At 41.3% G+C, this 19,154-nt stretch overlaps 1 protein-coding gene across 1 annotated transcript in view; it reads right to left on the bottom strand.

The window, feature by feature from the left end:
- The window catches only part of sntg2 (syntrophin, gamma 2), a 307,771-nt gene that overhangs the window by 113,068 nt on the left and 175,549 nt on the right, over positions 1 to 19,154 (bottom strand). Inside the window, exons 3-4 of the mRNA XM_078400085.1 lie at positions 14,907 to 14,963; positions 14,755 to 14,812 (exon numbers count right to left, since the gene is read on the bottom strand). Of these exons, the coding sequence (XP_078256211.1) occupies positions 14,755 to 14,812; positions 14,907 to 14,963 (115 nt within the window). The remainder of the gene's footprint in view (positions 1 to 14,754; positions 14,813 to 14,906; positions 14,964 to 19,154) is intronic.

The raw sequence follows: 19,154 nt of genomic DNA, 5'->3' as shown, positions 1-19,154 counted from the left end.
TAACCCAAAACAATGTGCTAATGTGTTGTGCAGATTCTGTACAAAAATGTGAATTTATAAAAATCCTTAATTAAGGATGATACTGTTGTTCGCTGTGTGAAAATATCCCGCAGAGTTTCATTCTCAACGTTTCCTGAATTAGAAAAGGAATGAAAAGAAACAAAACCAGCTGGAAACAAAGAAGTAGGTAGTAAATCATTTGAATAGTGCATTGAGAGAGGTAGCACATTCTGGAAAAGTGTAAATTAAAGTCAGTGCACACCATAGGAATCTATTCAGCTAATAAATATCAGTGGTCTAGGTAATCAAGCTGAACTGAACAAACAGAACGTTGTGTAAGAAGGAACTGCAGAGGTTGGTTTAAAGCGAAGATAGACACAAAATGCTGGAGTAACTCAGCGGGACAGGCAGCATCTCTGGAGAGAAGGAATGGGTGACGTTTCGGATCGAGACCCTTCTTCAGGTTGATACATGTTGTCAGTTGGACACTCAGTAATAACTGATGTTAGAGGACTAAAATAGGAGATTCTTGCCTCATTGAAGGGGAAGAATCTGTCATTCATTTCCATGGTCAAAATGCCCTTGAATTCAATGAAACCAGTTAGTCTCCAAGAAATTTGAGCTTTTTCTTAATTTTTATGGGAATTTGACTAAATTTGCTCCTTATCTACTTTTCAGAGAAAGAAACCCAAAAATATAATTAAAGCATCTACCTCTGAACTGGACTAAGTTTACAAGGTTCACGCATGGTTTCCTTCAATGGTTCAGAATTCTTAGAAGCAGCGAGTAGTCAAAGGTTGATGTGTACGAAGGAACTGCAGATGCTAGTTTACACCGAAGATAGACACAAAATGCTGGAGTAACTCAGCGAGACAGGCAGCATCTCCAGATAGAAGGAATGGGTGACATTTTGGGTCGAGGTCATATTTACCCCACATGGATCTTCAAGCAGCACGTTAGTCTTTAAAACATGGTATTTGAGGTCCTATGGTGTACTTGACTCTTTTGATGTCAATGATAAATGTGTGGTGGGGCTTGAACGAGGCAAAGGCTATAGAATGCTTTGACAACCAGTTAACCTACTGTCATAGGTGCAGCTAATTGTTAATGCTGTCAGAATCAGAGCACTAATGAATGTTTCTGACATTCACATGGGTTCAAGCACATTCAAACGCTATTGAAAATTGTACTGTCATTCATTTATTTTGCAATAAGTTTCAAAAACACATTGAAAGCAAAATAATTAAGTATGTACAAATGAACTTCTAATTTAAAAAATATAGACAATATGTAATTATATAGAAATCCAAATCTGGTTGAAAATATATAGTGAACGGCAGGAACGTTAGATGTGTTGATATGCAGAAGTATCCTAGGATGCAAGTCTCTGAAAGTGGCGACACAGGTGATTAGCATTGCATAGAAGGTGGCACAAGGGACTGCAGAAGCTGGAATCTGAAGCATAAACAGGAAAAATGTTGGATTAGTGGGTCAGGTCGTATCTGTGGAGGGAAATGGAAAGTTAATGTTTCGGGTCAAGACCCCTCAAGGTGAAGTATGAGGAGGTAAGTCCAGTAGGGGAAGATATAATAGGCCCACCAGGGCAGTCCTGTCTGTGAATCTTGGGTTGGAAATAGAAACGGGCAGTATGTGGTTGGGGAACCATTAGGTTGGAGACTGTGGAGGTGGTGAGATTGGTGATTTACAGATGACAGTAGCCTGACGTTGGTTGGTTATGGTGCAGTGGTAGGTATGAAGAGGTGTGAGGAAGCTGCCGCTAAGCCTCTCCAAGGTGGATATTGGTCTGCTCCAGCACACTAGGCTTGATGACAAAGTTGGGATTGGTGCGTAGAGAGCGGAAATCTGCACGAGGGTGAGATTAGAGTGGATGAATGGAGTGGAAAAGACAAGATGGTGGATGTCATGTTGGTCATTAGTAATGAAAAAGGTTGAGAGAGGGTGGAAGGCCAGAGGAGGGTGAAAAGCCAAAGAATCCCTGAAGCCATCTAGGCACCTACGCACAGTGAAAGCCTGTTTTTTTCAGATCAACTTGTCCAAAATATTCACATGTAAAAAACAATTATTTTCTTCTAACAATACCCCAGCAAGCACAATTTTCTCTGCATTCATAAACAAGCTCTGCAATTTTTGAAGTGCCTTGTTTTCCTAGTAAAATAATATCACGCCTGTCTGATGACATAGAGAAGGGATTTGAGAACCACAGGATAATTATGTTGATCCTTGAATTTTGGCAACATTTCTATGGAACCGGTCTGGCATTATGAAACAATTGGTAGATCTCCACTTGCTCAGATAGTTGCCTTTCAAATGGATTTATAAGGACACTATTTTTGCTGTGAACATTTTTAACTTGAAGCCAACAATCGTTTGCTGCATTTCTGCGGTGCTGAGAGGCAGCTTCATTCCTTTCTAATGCCGCAGATTTTATAACCCAACCCGGCAGAGAACTACACACTCACATACGTCAATCATGCAGACAATATCACTATCTAGTATACAAGCAATGACTATTTTACATTCTGTTTTTCAGAATCACGCACCGCAAAGAGATGCCCGGAAATTGGACCAATAACATTTGGTAGTCATGTGTAAATTGAGCATAAAAAGCGTTTTTCAAATGTTAGATCACACAAGAAATCATTACTAGGTTAATTAGCTTCTATGGGAAATTTGCCCAAACATTTCAAAGTGCAATTCACCTTCACGCTTCTGACGTTTGCTCAACATCTGCTATGCATCTAAATATGTTGCAGATTTCCATCACTGCCAAAATGATCCCACCACTAGTCACCTCTTCCCATCCCCGCCCCATTCCACCTTATACTGAGATCCCTCCCTCCGCAACTCCATGGCTCACTTATCCCTTCCCACCAAACAACCCCCTCTCCAGCTATTCTGACGGAAAGCATCTCAGCCTAATGTGGCAGATGCTCCACTCTTGACCGCATGAATTTGCAGAGTTGTCAACACAGACCAGTCTATCACAGGTTTGGCACTTCCTTCCTTCCATTCTGTCCATTTTCACAGTTGATTGTATCAAGAAAGCTGGGAGTACCATCAAGGATGCCTGTCACCTTGGCCGTTCCCTTTTTGCTCTTCTACCTTCTGGAAGAAGATAGGGATCTTCAAAGCTCAGATCTCAAAACTCAAGACCAGCTTCATCCCCATAGCTATCAGATTCCTGAACCCGCTCATCTCTTTCACACCGCCTTCCCGCAGGTCCGGGCAAGTCTTCTTACTCTTAAATCTACATCGTTCATTTATTCCGTTTTTATACTTTAGTATGTTTTTCTTACTTCAGATTGCACCAAAAGTATTGCACCATTATGCCGCTTTGCACTTGTCATAACATGTATTGTATTTATCATTAAAATGTTTACTGTTTACTCTGAGCTTCATTTAAACAGGGAATTTCATTGCATTCTCTGCGGGAAGAGAAACAAAACTTTTGACAGTAAACTAATCTGAATTTGTAGAATGTGCTTGTATTTTAATTCACTGTAGTGTTTCACAAGATAATTGGAAGTAAATTCAGTAATCCAATGCATCTGTAGAGCTGCCTTTGAAAGAAACAATGAACGACAAATTACTGCCAGAATGCTGTTTTACTGCCTCTGCCTAAATCATATTCCAGTTGAATGCAACTTCGTGTCAGGAACACAGAATCTGTGCAAGTATCAAAGTAAGGTGACCTCTGTTTTGATATAAATCATTCCAATCCTAATGGTCCGAGGGCTTGCTACATACTCCAGTCTACATAGTACACTCAGACAAGATTCACATCAGACGAGATTCACATCAGACACTTTTATTCTATTTTTGGAAAGCTTTTTTGACGTAATGGTCAGGTGGATCAAATCTATGGTGGTTGAAATAAAAATCAACTTTTATCATGATTTGGTTCTGGCAAGTGGTGCAGCGGTAAAGTTTCTGCTTTACAGTGCCAGAGACCCGGGTTCTATCCTAACCACAGGTGCTGTCTGTATGTAATTTGTACATTCTCCCAGTGACCATGTGGGTTTTATACGGGTGCTCCGGTTTTCTCCCACACTTCTAAAATGTACTGGTTTGCAGGTTAATTGGCTCTGGCAAAATTGTAAATTGTCCCAAGTGTGTAGGATAGTGCTAGCGTACGGGATGTTAACTGGTGATTGTGAACTCGGTGCGTGGAAGGGCTTGTTTCTGCGCTGTATGTATAAAGTCTAAAGTTGCAATGTAACAAACTAAAATCACCATTAAACTAAAAGTTAACAATAGCATTATATGTCAATAACCATCAGACAATTCAATTCAATGTGATCCGAGATACAGTGGTTTTTTTGCTCAGCGCTGCCTGCTGTTCTAATCAGATTATACATGCCAGAGGAATCATGAGTCTCATTCATTCAAATGGTATATATAGGCTACAGAGAAGACATGGAAACACGTAATTTAAAAACTTAAAACTATGTTTAACATTTTAATTATGTGAAACTGCTTTCAGATAATTATCTTTTTAATAATAAAGTCAATTAAAATTATTTATATCGTTTTAATGTCCTATGAATATCCAAGAACCATTGACAAACTGACAGCTGACAAAGCTGGAGTGAGGTTTGGTCAGTTATATCATTTCATTTCATATCATTTATATACAGCCGGAAACAGGCCTTTTCGGCCCTCCAAGTCCGTGCCGCCCAGCGATCCCCGCACATTAACACTATCCTACACCCACTAGGGACAATTTTTACATTTACCCAGCCAATTAACCTACATCAAAGATCTCTGCACGGTAGCGCAGCGGTAGAGTTGCTGCTTTACAGCGAATGCAGCGCCGGAGACTCAGGTTCGATCCTGACTACGGGTGCTGCACTGTAAGGAGTTTGTACGTTCTCCCCGTGACCTGCGTGGGTTTACTCCGAGATCTTCGGTTTCCTCCCACACTCCAAAGACGTACAGGTATGTAGGTTAATTGGCTGGGTAAATGTAAAAATTGTCCCTAGTGGGTGTAGGATAGTGTTAATGTACGGGGATCACTGGGCGGCACGGACTTGGAGGGCCGAAAAGGCCTGTTTCCGGCTGTATGTATATGATATGATATGATGATCTCGACCAGAGTTCTGTGGACATAGCTTGTTCTGGATCATTTATAGTTCATAAGTTCCTAAGTTATAGGAGCATAATTCAGCCCATCAAGTCTACTCCGCCATTCAACCATGACTGATCGATCTTTGCCTCGCAACCCCATTGTCTTGCCTTCTCCCCACAACTCCTGACACCCTTACTAATCAATTACCCAAACTAATACCTATAAGACACACTTAAGTAAGTGGAGGCACCAAATGTTGATTAATGCCTTCCTGTGCCTCTGGCATTGGTCTTCTTGGTCTGTTAAAGGGGAGTTGTGAGGATAAGTGTAAACAGAGGAGTTTGTTAAAGAAAACCAAGCCAAATGGGCTAGTGGTGCAATTCTAGAGTGGACAACTTTCAGTAAATCAGCCAAAATGGAAGCAGATGCAAGATGTCTAAATCCAGAAAGAAATGAAGAACATACAAAGTTATTGGATCAATGAATGATGTTAAACTGGCTAGAGGAGTTTAGTGCTGGTGTAGCTGGGCAGCTGGTAGGAGTTGCTGCCACATATGTCCAGCCATCTGGTTCCATTCTAACCTCCGGTGCTGTCCTTGTGGAGTTTACACATTCTCTGCATTCTCCCTATCACCACGTGGTCTCCTCTCTGGATGCTTCAATTTCCTCGAGAATTCCAAAGACTTGCTGGTTTGAAGATTAATCGGCCACCGCAAATTAGCACCTAGTATCAACGTGAGGGGCATATTTGGAGGAAATATTTGGAGGAAGGTGAGGGGGGAGAATAAAATAGGACGAATGTAAATGGGTGCTTGATCGTCGATGTGGATCTAGTGGGCCGGTGGAATTGTTCTTTGGCTATATGCTTAGGACACACTTTAGTGTACGATTCTAGCCCAGTACCTTGTGGTAGGTTATGGCTACCACAAGAATTCACTTGGGGTGAATCACATTAGACTTTCCTATGGGGCGGTACTCACACACGGGGGACCTTTGTTTTCCCTCATCTCCATGGCGATGGCAAAACTAACATCGCTGCTGGACAATGACTCCCACCCCATGCAGGACACTGTCACTTCACTGAGTAGCTCCTTCAGTGACAGACTCCGTCACCCCAAGTGCGTGAAGGAGAGATATAGGAGGTCCTTCCTTCTCGCTGCTGTGAGACTGCACAACCAGCACTGCTCCCAGCAGACGAGTCAACAATAACAGCTAAGAACACACAGAAAACTGATGACAATTTATGTATCTTTTATTTATTTATAATGAATGATCTCTTGCTCTCTTGCTATCCACTTTGCTGCTGTAACACTGTAAATTTCCCCGGTGTGGGACGAATAAAGGAATATATTATGGCAGCCTCCAATGCTGCCTCACTGGAATACCTCGATGAGTGCTTTTTTTTAGGACTCAATCAATACTACCACATTGGTAACATTAGTAAAGTCTTTGCACATAATTCAAGGAGGCACTGTGGTGCAGAAGTTGGTGCTGATATACCACAGGTGCATGGACAGGTCGATGGACAGATTCATTTCGAACATTGGATTGTTCTCTGTGAAGACTTTGAATAGCCTCTCCATAACCAAATGAGTTTTCTCCAGCTTCATCCCACATCCCAAAGACATGCTGGCAGGTTAATTGATACCTTAGTCTAACTTAATGGGAGAAAGATTAATAAAAGAGAGTTGGTGACTATGTGTGTGAGAGAATGAGTTTCGGGGAAACACAGAAATATGAGAGGGAATGGGACTTCCTGTTCACACTGTTCTTCACTCGTGCACTAATTAATGTTTCGTACAGACACAAGGAACTGCAGATGCTGGAACCTTGCATGGAACACAAAGTGCTGGAGTAAGTAGTGGGTCAGGCAGCATCTCGGGAGAACATGGACAGGTGATGTTTCGGGCCAGGACCCTTCTACAGACCCAAATGGCGAAGGAAAGTATCCCATATGCCTTTTCACAACCTTATCCACTTGTACTGCCACCTTCAGGTATCCCTGGATTTGTAAGCCAAGTTTACAATGCCATTCAATATGTATCACATCACACTTCTCAGGATTAAACCTTACCTGCCGTTGCTCTGCCCATTTCAGCAACATCAATATCATCCTGCAGCTTAAGACCACCCTTGTCTAATATCAACAACACAAACATTTTTTAAGAATGGATGCACAAGAAAATGCTGATGCTAAAATCTTGATCAAAACACAAAGGGCTGGAGGAACTCAGTGGGTCAGGCAATGTCCACAGACACTTCCTGGCTTACTCCAGAGCTTTATGGTTTGCTCAGTTTTTGAGAATTGCTGGTTTTGCACAACAATTAAGAGTTTTCCTTATTACCATTTCAGAGATTTTTTATTAACTTTCCAGGTTTAGTTACCTGAAATTAAGTTCCCCAGCTGAACTCCATGGATCCATGGTCTAGAATTCTGGTTGTTAAGACTGCAAATTAGCCTCTGATTATACTAATTTAGATTTATATCTGAATGGGTTAAATTGATTTTGATGCTTTAAAGGAAGGATTTTTAACTTGCACTCCTTAGTGAAATATAGAATTATTAAAAATTACCATCTGTTTAGATCAGTGATAGAAAGGACTACATTTAAACATAATAATAAACATTTAGGATTTAAAATCTACAAACCAAACCAAACTCCAAAATAAATATGATTAATTCAGAGAGATTGAAAGGAATGAAGGAAACAAGAACAACACGAGAAGGATCTTTGAACAGGTACATTACTGATAAGAAGATTACAAAATGCAGGATTTGTTAAATAAATTGAATGCCTCAAATTTTAAGAAGAAACATAGAAAATAAAAACAATAGACCCACCAATTATGATGTTTATTAGGTCATAAGGAATAGTACAATTAGGCCATTCGGCCCATCAAGTTTACTCCACCATTCAATCATGGCTGATCTATCTCTCCCTCCTAACCCCATTCTCCTGCTTTCTCCCCATAATCTCTGACACCTATACTATAGATATAGACAGTGATGTGGAGAAATAAAGACCAATGAATGAAAGATATGCAAAAAAGTAACAATGATAAAGGAAACAGGCTATTGTTAGCTGATTGTAGGTGAAAGTGAGAAGCTTGTGTGACTTGGGTGGGGGAGGGAGAGAGAGAGGGAATGCTGGGGCTACCTGAAGTGAGAGAAATCAATATTCATACCACTGGGCTGTAAGCTACCCAAGCAAAATATGAGATGCTGTTCCTCCAATGTGTGTTTAGCCTCACTCTGACAATGGAGGAGACCTAGGACAGAAAGGTCTGTGTAGGAATGGGAAGGAGAATTAAAGTGTCCATAAACAGTGAGATCAGGTAGGTTAAGGCGGGCTGAGCGAAGGTGTTCTGCGAAACAATCGCCCAGTCTGCGTTTGGTCTCGCCGATGTATAAGAGTCCGCATCTTGAACAACGGATATAGTAGATGAGGTTGGAGGAGGTGCAAGTGAACCTTTGCCTTCCCTGAAAGGACAGTCGGAGTCCCTGGACAGAGTCGAGGGAGGAGGTATAGCAACAGGTGTTGCATCTTCTGCATTGCAAGGGAAGGTTCCTGAGGAAGGGGTGGTTTGGGTGGGAAGGGATGAGTTAACCAGGGAGTTGGGAGGGAATGGTCTCTGTGGAAGGTGGAAAGGGGTGGAGATGGGAAAATGTGGCCAGCGGTGGGTTTCCGTTGGAAGAGGCGGAAATTTCGGAGGATTATGTATTGTATGTGACGGTTGATGGGGTGGAAGGCAAGTACTAGGGGGACTTGTCTCTGTTGCGACTAGGGGGAGGGGGAGGGGAAGCAAAGGCGGAGCTGCGGGGTACTGAGGAGACACGAGTGAGGGCCTCACTGTGATGGGAGAGTGGAACCCCCGTTCCTAAAGAATGAAGACATTCCGGATGTCCTCGTATGGAACATCTCTTAATTGTTCACTGTATGTTCATGTTGTTACTTGCGAGCGGGACATTCATTCCTTGTATGTGTACATACTTGGCCAATAAACCTATTCATTCATTCATTCATTATCTTGGGCGCAGATGCGGCGTGGACGGAGGAATTGGGAGGAGGGGTTAGAGTCTTTATAGAAAGCAGGGTGGGAAGAAGTGTAGTCGAGAGAGTTGTGGGAGTCAGTGGGTTTGTAATAGAGGTCAGTCGATAGTCTATTTCCTGGAATGGAGACTGTGAGATCAAGTATGCAATTGCAGATGAAATGAATGGATATGTGGCCAAATGGATGAAGTGGCATTTCTGAGCTGGAAAGGAAAGGATTGTGAATAAAATAAGTGAGTGTAGTTTTTGCAGCAGCAGTTTATGTCGAGGCTGCTCTTTCCTAATGAAGAATAATCTGGGAGAACCATATTCCCAAACTCTCATGTCGGACGAGCTTGGCACCAGACTCCCGCAGGCAAATCTGGAGACAAAGAGTTCTTCTGTCCCAATCTGGCATGTGGGCCTGCAGTCACTGTACGAAGGTCTACCGCCTGTAATTTGGCCATTTTCCCGAACTGCTGCCAACATATGATGGAGGTGAGAATTATGAAACTGCTGAAAGATGTGGCAGAATAAACTCAGATGGCAGATGACACCCTGGGGTTAGGGAGCCGCCAACAGGACATGAATCATGGTGGAATAATTGGTCAAGATAGTAAAAACTGTCCTGATAATGTAGAAGCTCAGAGAGAATAAGATGTCATGCTGAGCTTGTACAAGAAACAACATGGAGTTTTAGGCACAGTTTTATGGAGATTATTAAGGAAACAGTGAAAAAGCTGCAGCACATATTCACTGGGGTGCTGTTGGAGACAAAGTGTGTCAATACATTAAGAATACCACACAAATTGGATGAGAATGTACAAAGCACGATTAGTAAGTTTGCAGATGACATGAAAGTGGATGGTATGGTGGAAAGTGAAGATGAATATCAAAAATTACATCGTGATCTTGTTCAGCTGGGTACAAGGAACTGCAGATGCTGGTTTCCAAAAAAGACCCAAAGTGGTGGAGTAATTCAGTAGGTCAGGCAGCAACTCTGGAGAACATGGATAGGTGACGTTTTGGGTCAGGACCCCTTTTCAGGCTAATTGTGCTGGGGAGGAGGAGGGGGTGTTGGAGAAAGCTGGAAGAGAGGTGAGACAAGACAAAGCCTGACATTCTATGTCTACCTCTCCATGTCCTCCTACTTTGACTGTGATGACGCTTCTTTGGAGAACTTGGCCAGTTGCTTTCCTGGAGCAGTCTCATGAAGAGCATGAACATGCTGAGAAACTGATGAAGCTACAGAATCAGCAAGGAAGCCGCACCTTACTCCAAGGTATTAACAAACCAGATTGCGATGAATGGGGAAGTTGCTTAGATGCAATGGTAAGCTCTCCGTAGTTGGAGTAGTGCGTGAACCAGTCAGACTAGGTAGGCAGGTACAGGGGGTTTTGAAAGACAGATGTTTGGACAAAAACCAGAGATAAAATCACAAAGGTTGTGAAATAAGGATAGAAGAAATATGTATCGTGAAGCCAGAGGAAGGAATGTAGGTGGAAAAGAAGGGGGGGAAATGGAAGCATGCCCAGGTGGAAGGAAAAAATATTTAAAAATATATAAGAAAATTGTTGGATAGTTGGATAAAAATAGAGAATTCAATATTCATACCGTTAGTTTGAAAAGTGCCTAAGCAGAATATGAGGTGCGGTATATTGCAAATATAGTTCGGAGTGGAAGAAATGGAAATATGGGAGAAAGGGAAGAGAATGTGAAGATGGTTAGTTAAAAGCTTCCACAGCCTTCAATTGTTCCCTCCTTTGACAAACACATCACACTTTCCATTTGAAAGAAACAAAACAAGAAATAGAAAATTTGGAGAGGGAGATAAAAAAAACGAAAGAAAGATGACCTACAACCATTCGAACAGGAAACACTGGGATATCTCCAAGTTATTTAACATCCAAGACACTCCTCAGTCACTTGTGCTTCCAAGATATTTAATAATACTGAATCAGGGAGAGGGATCGAGGGAAAGATCACAAAGAAAGGCCTTAAATAGGATGGAAGGTAAGAGTAATGAACTGGTGAATGGATAAGAGCACAAAAAAATGGAGATGGCAATTGGACAAGTACAGGAGCAAAAGATGTGCCTAGAGCAGTTGAAAATAGCAACTGCAAATCCATCACCACAACAACTGTCAAGAAAAATTGAGAACCAGGATTATGATCTGAAATTGTTAATCTCATTGTTGATTCTGGAAGGTTGTAAAGTGCTGAATAAAAGTAAGCAAAACTATTTCTAAGTTACCATTGCATTTCATTGGAAAACCTAATTGTGAAGAGAGCAATGTGGATTTGTTTGATTTATGTGTTTACAGTGTGTTCACCTTGGTGACAGGGCCAGCGTTTGATGTCCATCCCCAGGCACTACAGAGGGCAGTTAGGAGTTAACCTAATGTTTGAGATACATATGCTTCACACAGGGAAACGAGGACAGACCTTAGTCAGCTAAACAGATTTTTAGAACAAATAGTTTAAGAAATAATTGTTTAAGAAACAATTAGACAGGTACATGGATAAGACAGTTTTAGAGAGATATGGGCCAAACGCAGGCGGGACTCGTGTAGCTGGGACATGTTGGCCAGTATGGGCAAGTTGGGCCGAAGGACCTGTTTCCACGCTGCATGACTCGATGACTCTAATTGATAGTTTATTCTCACCGTTCCCAATACTACCACTTAGATATTCATCAATGCCATTTTCCAGTGTTAAAATGTCATTAACGACCTCCTTGATGCTATTTTTAACTGCTCCAAAATAAATAGTGGAATATCTTGGTATCAATTTTAAATAGCACACTTCCTCACTGTTCTGCATTCAGGAAGAAGCACTTAAAAGTTCAAATCACAAATAATTCTACTCTTCTTGCTACCGAGGGTTGACAGGTGATAAGTTTCCTGCTGCAAAAGGCACTTAAACCCGTTAAAAGTGAAGTGTTGGTAATGGCAAGAGGACTGCCTGTGAAGTGAAAATAAAACTGCAGTTGCAGGATATCTAAATTAAAATAGAAAATGCTGGAAATACTCTGCAGGTCAGGTCACATCTGTGGGAAGAAAAACAGAGCTAACATATTTGAAGTTAAAGACCCTTCCTGGTAACTGGGAAGGAATCAAAGAAAATCCTGGTAAATTGTATGGAGAGTGGGGAAGGGGGACATCTGAAAGGGGGGTGACCATGGGAACAAGCTTCAGTTCATTTCAAGATCGGTTAGGTAAGAAAGTTATCTAATCATTTACCCAATCACGTAAGGTATCCATGTTTCAGTAACAGACTTTTTGATTTTACACTGACATTTTTGATCCATTCAAAATATAATTAAAAATGTATGACAAATACTCCTGCTGCAGGCTACTTTACGTCTTAACTGAGCTCTGCCATGCTGAATTATAATTCCCATCTATTCACAAATCTGATCTAGGAAAACCTTCTTGGTTACTTCTTCAAAAAACATAATCAAAGGTGAGGTTATTTGATGCCCCCTGGGCTCAAATTATGCCTATGTTTTTGTGAGATATGTCATAGCACCAGGCGTAATCCAGAGATTTCTACCCTTGTGATCCTGATTTTTAACCTTTTGTTTAAATCCCTATATCACCTTGCAGGAGCTCATCCCTTTTCCTGAGTATGTAATTTATGCCAATGTTCATAACGACTTCTGGCTGCTCCCCCTCCCCCTTGAGAATGTGTTGAAGTTCTGCTGGCACAGTGGCACTGTGGTAGAGTTGCTGCCTTTCAGCGCCCGAGACCCAGGTTAGATCCTGACTACGGGTGCTGTCTGTGCGGAGTTTGTGCATTCTGCCCGTGACTGTGTGGGTTTTCACTGGGTGCTCTGATTTCCTCCCACACTCTAGTTACGTATATTAGTCTGAAGAAGGGTCTTGATCCGAAACGTCACCCATTCCTTCTCTCCCGAGATGCTGCCTGACCTGCTGAGTTACTCCAGCATTTTGTGAATAAATACCTTCGCTAAATACGTATATGTTTGTAGGTTAATTGGCTTCGGTAAAGATTGTAAATTGTCCCTAGTCTGTAGGACCTAAATTGTCCCTAGTATGCGTAAGGAGGTCGCTGGTTGGCGCAGACTCGATGGGTCGAACGGCCTGCTTCCGTGCTGTATCCCTAAACTAAAAATAAAGCTGCTTCTGGAAATGTGGGAAAGAAGATGTCATTTTAAACATTTGCTCCTTGTTGCTCTTTCTGAAGAGTAACCACATTTAAATCACAATTTACAAAGCACCTGGATGCCGACGCTCAAGAACAAATTGAATACTCCTCCACAATATCTCACTGGTCTTTCACAGCTTTCAGAATAATTTAAGAAGACATTTTACCTTTCTTCGTAATGACCAGTTAAAGTGGGCCTAACTTCATTATGTCTGATGAATACGTTCAGGCTGGATTTGGCTATGTGCCTTGCCAACAAGGAACTTGGCATTGCAGTTCTTTTTTCAGTGCAGCAGTCTGAATGTATTACTGATGATGATATACTTGAATCAGTGGTGATTAATGAGATATTAAACTGGCATGATGTGCTGAGCAATACGTGGATTTGTCTTTCAAAATATCTGGCAGGTGGTGAACTGATTTTTATGAAACACAAGCACTGTTAAGCACGTATGCCCTAGTGGAGTAAACTTTCTTCATGGTTCTGAAGAATCTCTCGAATATATGGCAGGTTTCTGATATTTTTTGCAGAAACGGTCTCAAAAGTTATTTCAAAAATCAGTTTTGATTGGAACTTCCACAGCAACTGTCTCAAGTTTTCAATCACTACTGTTGAAATAAGTAATTGTCGATTGCATATGTAAAATTAATAGAGAAGAAAGAAAAACACATGGCTCCACAGACTTTTGAGTGCCATCCAATCTGATCATGAAATGGGATTTGTTTACTGCTTTGGGAAAGATTAAAATTTGGTTTGCCTGGCACCATGCCAAAGGGATTCAGAGCAAATGGCTAATGTTTTCCATGGAATTTCTATTATCGGAAAAGAAGACTTGAACAAAATGTAACTGTCCAACCCGGGCAAATGGGACTAGTGTGGATTGGACATGTTGATTGGCATGGATGAGGTGGCTTGAAGGGCCTGTTTCCATGCTGTTTGACTATGAGCCTATATATTGGTTGGTCAATGGAATTTAAGGTCAATGGTGGATTTCAGGAACTTGAGGGGCAGCATATTCAAATCGAGGGTATCACAAAATGCTGGAGTAACTCAGCGGGTCAGGCAGCATCTCTGGAGAGAAGGAATGGGTGACGTTTCGGGTCGCGACCCTTCTTCAGCCAAATCGAGGGTGGTGGGTATATGGAAAAAGCTGCTAGAGCAGGTACAATAACAACATTTAAAGGACATTTTTACAGAAACATGGATAGGAAAAGTTTAGAGGGTTATGGGCCAGGCGCGATCAAATGGGACTAGCTTGGATGGGACATCTTGGTCGGCATGGATGAGTGGGGCCACTGTTTCTATGACTCTTGAGTGAAATATCCTTCAATCATTGAACCTTAACACCATCTTAGCACACTTTTTTCCTTTTGCACTGACACCAACAAACACAAACATGCAAAGAGAATAAGTTATTTTTTCAAAAGGTGCAGGAAGAAAATGTTAATTAAAAATAAATGTACCTGCTTGATCTTTAAAGATTTTCGATATGACGACTGGCACACTATGTTCAGCACCTCCCTGAAGAACAAAGAGAAAACAGTGAGAAACCATTATGCACATTAGCACAGAATGTTAATAATATAAATAGGAAGGCAGAGAGAATGACACTCACCTTAATACTTAGACCCATTCCACCAACAGGCTGTCTGCGAAGTGTAACAGTTCTGTGCTTTAAAAAATCGTACAAACACTAAATTTAGTAGCATTACAAGAAAACAGCCTATATATTGACATGAAAATATGCATATTCTGCTTGTTACTCTTTACTAAAGTCAAATGTTGGGATCTGCACAAATAATTAACTTATCATATTGAATTCAACAGCTCAACAGCTTTCCAGTTCAAAAATGTAAATTGAAAACACAAAAATATGCAATGATGAAGTCAAGGTCACTGCGATTTACTCATAGCAGGCGTCTTTCTAGATTCTTTAAAACTTTTGTGATCCTCCCTCTTCTAATTTCCTTAAATTTGGCAGTGCACGGAGCTGCAACTAAAATGCTGGTGCACAAGGTGGGCTTGCTTATTTTCTTGTTTTCCCTGAGCCAAAATCATTGCTCACTATTGCTATCACATCAGCCTTCATTGCCAAGGCTGCCCATCATCTCCTGTTTTGTCTAAGTATCACCTGTGATACTGAGACAAAGTTACAAAGTACTCATTCTAGTCCAGGTGGTCCCTCTTCGTTCTCGGCGGCCTCCACCCCACCACGCTGGGTCCCTCTTTCTTCTGTTATTGTGGAAGTAGAAAAAAATGCAAGAATAATCCAGTCACCTGCAACTTCAGACTCCCCCATTATCAAATCTTTGATCAAAATCTTGATACCATTATAGTAAAATAAGAATGGCCTTGCTGGTTCACAGAGATGATGGCTGATCCTACGCCTCGTCTATATGTCTGTTAGGCCTCCATATCTCTTCATCTCCTTGCTGTCTTTAAACCTACTTCAGCCTTAAACGAATTCAACAAACAAGAATTCATGAGCCTCTAGGGTAAGGGACGTCTAATTTCATGATTAAAAGCAGTTCCTGCAGTGTAGAAGCTGTTAGGAAGCCTATAAACTGCTCCCATAAGGGTTTTTTAACCCTTATTTTCTCTTATTACACCTATATTGATTCTACTTGTTTTCTCTGAGCCAAAATCATTGCTCACTATTGCTTTTACATCAGCCTTCATTGCCAAGCCTGCCCATCATCCCCTGCTTTGTCTTAGTGTCATGCAGTCCCGGAATACTTAGTTTCCCTTTCATCACCGTGCAACCATGTCTCTGTAAGATTGAACTATTTTATCTACTCAGATTGCAATTAATGCTTTATGCTTTCCAATTGAGCACCTGAGCACATATAATTTGATCTTTCTGTTATTTTCTTTGATTTGATCGTACCGGCTGATGTGCAATTTTTGTTAATGACACTAGCCATTTGTGTCATTCTCTGCTTAGTTCTGCGGCCTTGATTTTCTCTTTTATAAATGTATCTGTGACGTCCACCAACACCCACCACCACACCCATTCCCATCTTTTCTTAAGCTTGTCAACCCTAATGATCCCATTCATCAAGACCACAATACCTGCCCATATTAAGATGAACCAGTTGCAAAGGCACATCTCCTCTTTCCCCGAATGTCTTTGCCAGCATATTCCTCATCCTTTGGGCTTCACATTCAGTTCATTGAATGACTTTTCATCAAAACCATTTCCAGTTCTATGTTTATCATTGATTTCCATTTGTGCTGCAGCAATTAGATCCTCCCTTTCTGGTTTCAACTTCTTCTCCAGTCATCAAGAAAGTGTGTCAGACAACAAGACCAGAGTGGAGCACCAGACAATGCAGGCAACCACCACTATCCCATTCCTTTCCACTTTTCCCACCTGAATTGTGACAAACTGCCATTGTCACGCTACCCACCCTTTCCACCGTTATTTTTTCACATGCAGCATGAAAGCCTAAGGTTCTTGCTTCCGTTGTCTGAAGTAGGGTCTCGAGCCAAAAATGTCACCCATCCCTTCTCTCCAGAGATGCTGCCTGTCCCGCTCAGTTACTCCAGCTTTTTGTGTCTATCTTTGGTTTAAGCCAGCATCTGCAGTTCCATCCGACACATTCTTGCTTCCTGCCTGACTCACTCTAGTCATGCCCTTCAGTCCTCAACATTAACCAAATCCAAGCTAATCGATAATCAAGGGATTTCACTTATTCCACAATCAAAATGTCCATTTGAATATTATGCAGATACTGTATGCACACAGTTCTGGTGACAATCTAAATATCAAGTGGAGTTTATTGTCCTATGCACAAGTGAGGGACAGGTACAATGAAAATCTTGCTTGCAGCAGTATCACATGCAAATGGAATAAGGCAAACACACAAAAACATAACCTCCACAAAGTATACATATATTGCGTAACTTCTGATGAAAAGAATATGCAAAAAAACAAGACATTATGCAAAACACAATTAGGGTGAGACTTTATGTTCTGTTGTTGATAATCTGAAATTATTGCAGTTTTTAATTTCTAGCTTAACTCCTTAGACTCTCTCTGATACATGTGACATCAACAACAATTGGTCAAATTACCTCAAGGTGCAAAGTTGAATGTATATGTGATTGCTCTGTTTCTTTTGAGTCTTTGACAACACTAGTATGTGATGGCTGTTACTTGTCACCAACTTGCTCCTCCCTCCTAGGCCATGAGCTATAACCAGGAAGCTTGTTTGATGCTAACAATTACCAGCAGCACTTACAATTCTTGGCCCATTGATTGAGTTGATCTACTGAGCCTGCACCGATGAGCAGTCAGAGGGCCAATAAATAAAAACAACCACCACAAAGGTATGATATGTGGATAACAGGGGAAATCCAATAACAACCAGCACGGTGGCGCAGCGGGAGAGTTGCTGCCTTAAAACGCTCACAGCACCAGACACCTGGGTGCGATCCTGGCTACGAGTGCTGTCTGTACGGAGTTTGTATGTTCTCCTCGTGTCCTGCGTGGGTTTTCTCCGAGAACTTCGGTATCCTCCCACACTCCAAAGACATATAGGTTTGTAGGTTAATTGGCTTGGTATAAATGTAAAAATTGTCCCCAGTGTAGGATAATGTTAATCTGGGGGGATCGCTGGTCGGTGCAGACTAGATGGGCTGAAGGGTCTGGTTCTGCGCTGTATCTCTAAAACTAAAACTAAACCCCATAGCAGCATCTGGCAGATCAACTCATGAGCAACCTCTGGCAGAGCACAGCGAGATCGAATGAACAAAAGTAGAAACTATTTATTCACAAAATGCTGGAGTAACTCAGCAGGTCAGGCAGCATCTCAGGAGAGAAGGAATGGGTGACGTTTCGGGTCGAGACCCTTCTTCTGAAGACCCTTCAGTCTGAAGAAGGGTCTCGACCCGAAACGTCACCCATTCCTTCTCTCCTGAGATGCTGCCTGACCTGCTGAGTTACTCCAGCATTTTGTGAATAAATACCTTCGATTTGTACCAGCATCTATAGTTATTTTCTTATACTAAAAGTAGAAACTAGACACAAAAACATAAATCATACATATATTATATGTAACCTACACATGAGTAACGTGTAAGACCCTTTTAGATAGCAAATGCAGGGAGTACATGAGTATGGGTCATGTGCAGGCAGGTGAGATTATTTTAGCTTGGCATCATGTTCGGCACAGATGTTGGCTGAAAGGCCTGTAACTCTGCTTTTCCATGTTCTATATTCTAACACATGCACACAATGCTGAAGATGGATGACTAATCAAAACAAGTTTATGTCTGAGCTGCTTGCTTCAGTTAAACCACATTTTTCAATAATACAGAACTTCAAATACGAGTCGAGTAGAATTAGGTTACTTTGACAAGTTATAAGCATCTCTCAAGCGTTGTTATGTTATGTTATGTTATGTTATGTAGCACCGTAATAACTTTACAAAGAGTAAAGATCATTGCTTTACACGAGGAATAAAGGGTAATGATAGTCTTGGAAAACAAAACACCAAAAGCAAAAAATAATATCAGGAAAAGGCATGTTGATGAATCTTTGATCCAGGCATTATTTAATTTGAATTACATCTACATGATGTCCTTTGGCTGATTTGGACACAGGATCATTAGCAAAATAATTACTGCAGCAAGGGATAATCAGTTCCAAAACAGTGGAAGAATGACAGGTATTCAACATGATCCAACTGACTCATGAAAAGGAAAGGTGCAAATTGAAAGCGTGATATCGGCTGCATTAAACAGGCATGTTTAACAATGCATTAATCAAACGCACCGATGTTTATTCGTACTCACACCTGGATGACACTGGTAGACAAGGCATTCATTATCATACAGCACTTGCCGCTTACACACTGTT

This window comes from Rhinoraja longicauda, chromosome 5, assembly GCF_053455715.1.
Source record: "Rhinoraja longicauda isolate Sanriku21f chromosome 5, sRhiLon1.1, whole genome shotgun sequence".
Classification (NCBI taxonomy): Eukaryota; Metazoa; Chordata; class Chondrichthyes; order Rajiformes; family Arhynchobatidae; genus Rhinoraja; species Rhinoraja longicauda.
This window is presented reverse-complemented; position numbering and strand designations above follow the sequence as displayed.